The 2757-nt window shown below is 41.9% G+C and overlaps 1 protein-coding gene across 1 annotated transcript in view; it reads left to right on the plus strand.

The window, feature by feature from the left end:
* Positions 1-2689: 2689 nt before the first annotated feature.
* Positions 2690-2757, plus strand: part of TMCO5A (transmembrane and coiled-coil domains 5A) — a 14432-nt gene continuing 14364 nt past the window's right edge. The window contains exon 1 of the mRNA XM_003791697.2: positions 2690-2724. Coding sequence (XP_003791745.2) covers positions 2690-2724 — 35 coding nt within the window. The remainder of the gene's footprint in view (positions 2725-2757) is intronic.

Raw genomic sequence — 2757 nt, forward strand, 5'->3', positions numbered from 1 at the left:
GTCCTTATTAAGTAGAAGTCCGAAACTTCACAGGTTTCTGTGACTTGCACACACAAAAAGTTACAAATTATGCACAATCTGGTCAACACATACACTCAGGTATGCAAAAACGCATGGTATATTCTTTACAGTGTGTAACAAGTTCCCTTCATCTCCAGCCCCTGTTCCTCAAGTTGGAAAAAAAGACTTCATGGAGCTAGTTGGAAATATCATAGACATTTCCAATTTTAAAATCTCTTTGGGGCCAACAACTCCTCAGTCTTTGTAAGGAGAGTCTTCCTCTCCAGAGCTCTCCTCTTCCCCATGATGGTGGCAGGCACAAGGCAAAGCTATGTATCTGTGAACCCTGGCAGGAAAAGCTCTGGGTCTTAATGCTTGCTCTTGGTGCTCCAGATCTGTGGGACTCTGTGTCCACCCCAGCACAACCCAAGGTCTTCTCTTGTCCACCCAGCTCCTTACCACAACTACACCCCACTTCCAGGTGGGAGAATGATCATCCATTTTCTCTCCACCACCCAATTTAAAACTATAACCTTCTCCCTACACATACATACATACATACATACACACACACACACACACTATATTTGCTCTAACCCCCATCATCTGTTTATGCTTTTTCTGTCAAACTAAAATAACCAAAAGGATCAGAATCTAATTTAAAGAGAGTTTATTCAAGCACAAAGTTTACGTACAGCCATCCAGGACACACAGATTCCAAAGAATGGATGCCAGTGTTCTGAAGTGTAGAAGTTTAGGATTGCTTATATAGACAAAGTGTAGGGAACTTAATAGAATTTCAACACATTTCCATTATACATAAGACCTATTATATCAATGACCTCTAGTTACAAAAATCTGATCAGTTAAAAAGTTCTTTGTCTTTCAGGAAAGGCATACTGACAATTGCACGTTTAAATGTAACTAACAGTCATGGGGTCTTTTGCACCATCTGGTCTGAGTTAGGTATAAGACAATAAAGGAGGCAGTTAGACAATCACAATAATCAGTGATTGGAAGAGGAGAGGTCTGGGCGTATGGGGAGGTCTGGTTTGTGGTCTCTCCTAGTCATTTACAGAACAAGAACAATGAGAAGGAGAGTTTAGTGGCTGGTTGCTGTGGCTCATGCCCATAATCCTAGCACTCTGGGAGGACAAGGTGAGAGGATTGCTTGAGCACAGGAGTTCAAGACCAGCCTGAGAAAGAGCAAGACTCCATCTTTATCAAAAATAGAAAAATTAGCCTGGCATCATGGCAGGCACCTGTAGCCCCAGCTACTCAGGAGGCTGAGGCAGGAGGATTGCTCAAGCCCAAGAGTTTGAGGTTGCTGTGAGCTAATATGTCAACCCAGGGTGACAGAGTAAGACGATGCCTAAAAAAAAAAAGAGAGAGAGAGCGAGAGTTCACCTATATTCCAAGAAGCAAAATTACAAACACTCTACCAATTCAGTCTTTAGGGTTTAATTTCCCCTTCAGCATAACAAATTTAGAGGGCACTGAAATTTTTTTTATACTTTGTAATATTCTCTTATCATGCCAAATAAAATAAATTTACATATTTATTTTATTGACTGTATTATCTCCCAATACACATTGCACACTCACATCTTAGAGTATAAACTCCAGGAAGGTGAGTGCTTTTGGCTGTTTTGTTCACTCTTTCTCTCTGGTGTTTAGAACAGGGCCTGGAAGACATAGGTGCTCTTTCCATGTTTCTGCATTTGCTGAATGGATGCGTAGTTAGGTGGCTACGGGATGGGATCAGACTGCTGGCCACAAAACTGGGAGTTTCCATTTTTGTCACCCTTGGGCAAGAAAGCAGCCTTATTGTACACAGAAATAAAGAAATAGGTTCTGCCCCTTCAAACTGCCCAGAAATAAGATCCATTTACCTACTGATGATCAAAGCAGACTCACACATGAAACCCACACCCCCATCTAGACCCTGAACTCTACACAAAGGACAAGCAACTGTTGCCACCCACCCCACTGTGACATGCTGCCCCACCCATCCTGTGTCAATAGTGCAATCATGACCTCTCGGAAGGTTCTGAGATTCTATTGGATCATTCCAGTAAGGAAAGATTAGACTCTTCAGAAGCTAATTGACTAGGGCAGCGCACATCGGAAGAAAGGTAGAGTTTGTAGAAGAAATGGAGAAAAAGAAGAAATGAAGAGGAAGAGAGAGCCAAATAATTTACTTACACTTGGGTTTCTGAGCCCTCTTTGATACTAAAGATCTTAATAACTGGAAATTCTTGCAGAGGCCAGACTACAGTGCAGAGATTACCTTTCAAGGCAGTTAGGAACCTACATCCCTGCCCATGGGGCCTTAGGGAAAACAACTGGGCCTAGAACAAAAACAGACTTAAGATCAATGACCTCTATTTCTTCATATTGTCTTAGATAAATTTCCAAAGGGTCTTGTGTTGGTAAACCATCTCTGAATACATCCACTAGCAGGGCATATATTGCACTTTCTAGCATTATCTTTGTATCCTAACTGTGTACTAAGGCATCATCACATTATGACCAGAAGAATCAGACGACAGGGTTTGGTCATGGCTAAAATGTGGGGACTGGAGGGAGGAAACCAGTTAACTTTTGGGGGGACTCTTGGTTAGTTACTCTATGCTTCATTTCCCCAATTCATTAAACGAGCCTCTGCTGGCATTTTAGGGAGCCTACAATGGAAGATCACAAGGAAGATCAGCTAGATTATGAGTAAGTAGTCATGATTATGCAAAGCCACAGCAG

Source organism: Otolemur garnettii, unplaced genomic scaffold, assembly GCF_000181295.1.
Source record: "Otolemur garnettii isolate 467f Iridium unplaced genomic scaffold, OtoGar3 scaffold00050, whole genome shotgun sequence".
Classification (NCBI taxonomy): domain Eukaryota; kingdom Metazoa; phylum Chordata; class Mammalia; order Primates; family Galagidae; genus Otolemur; species Otolemur garnettii.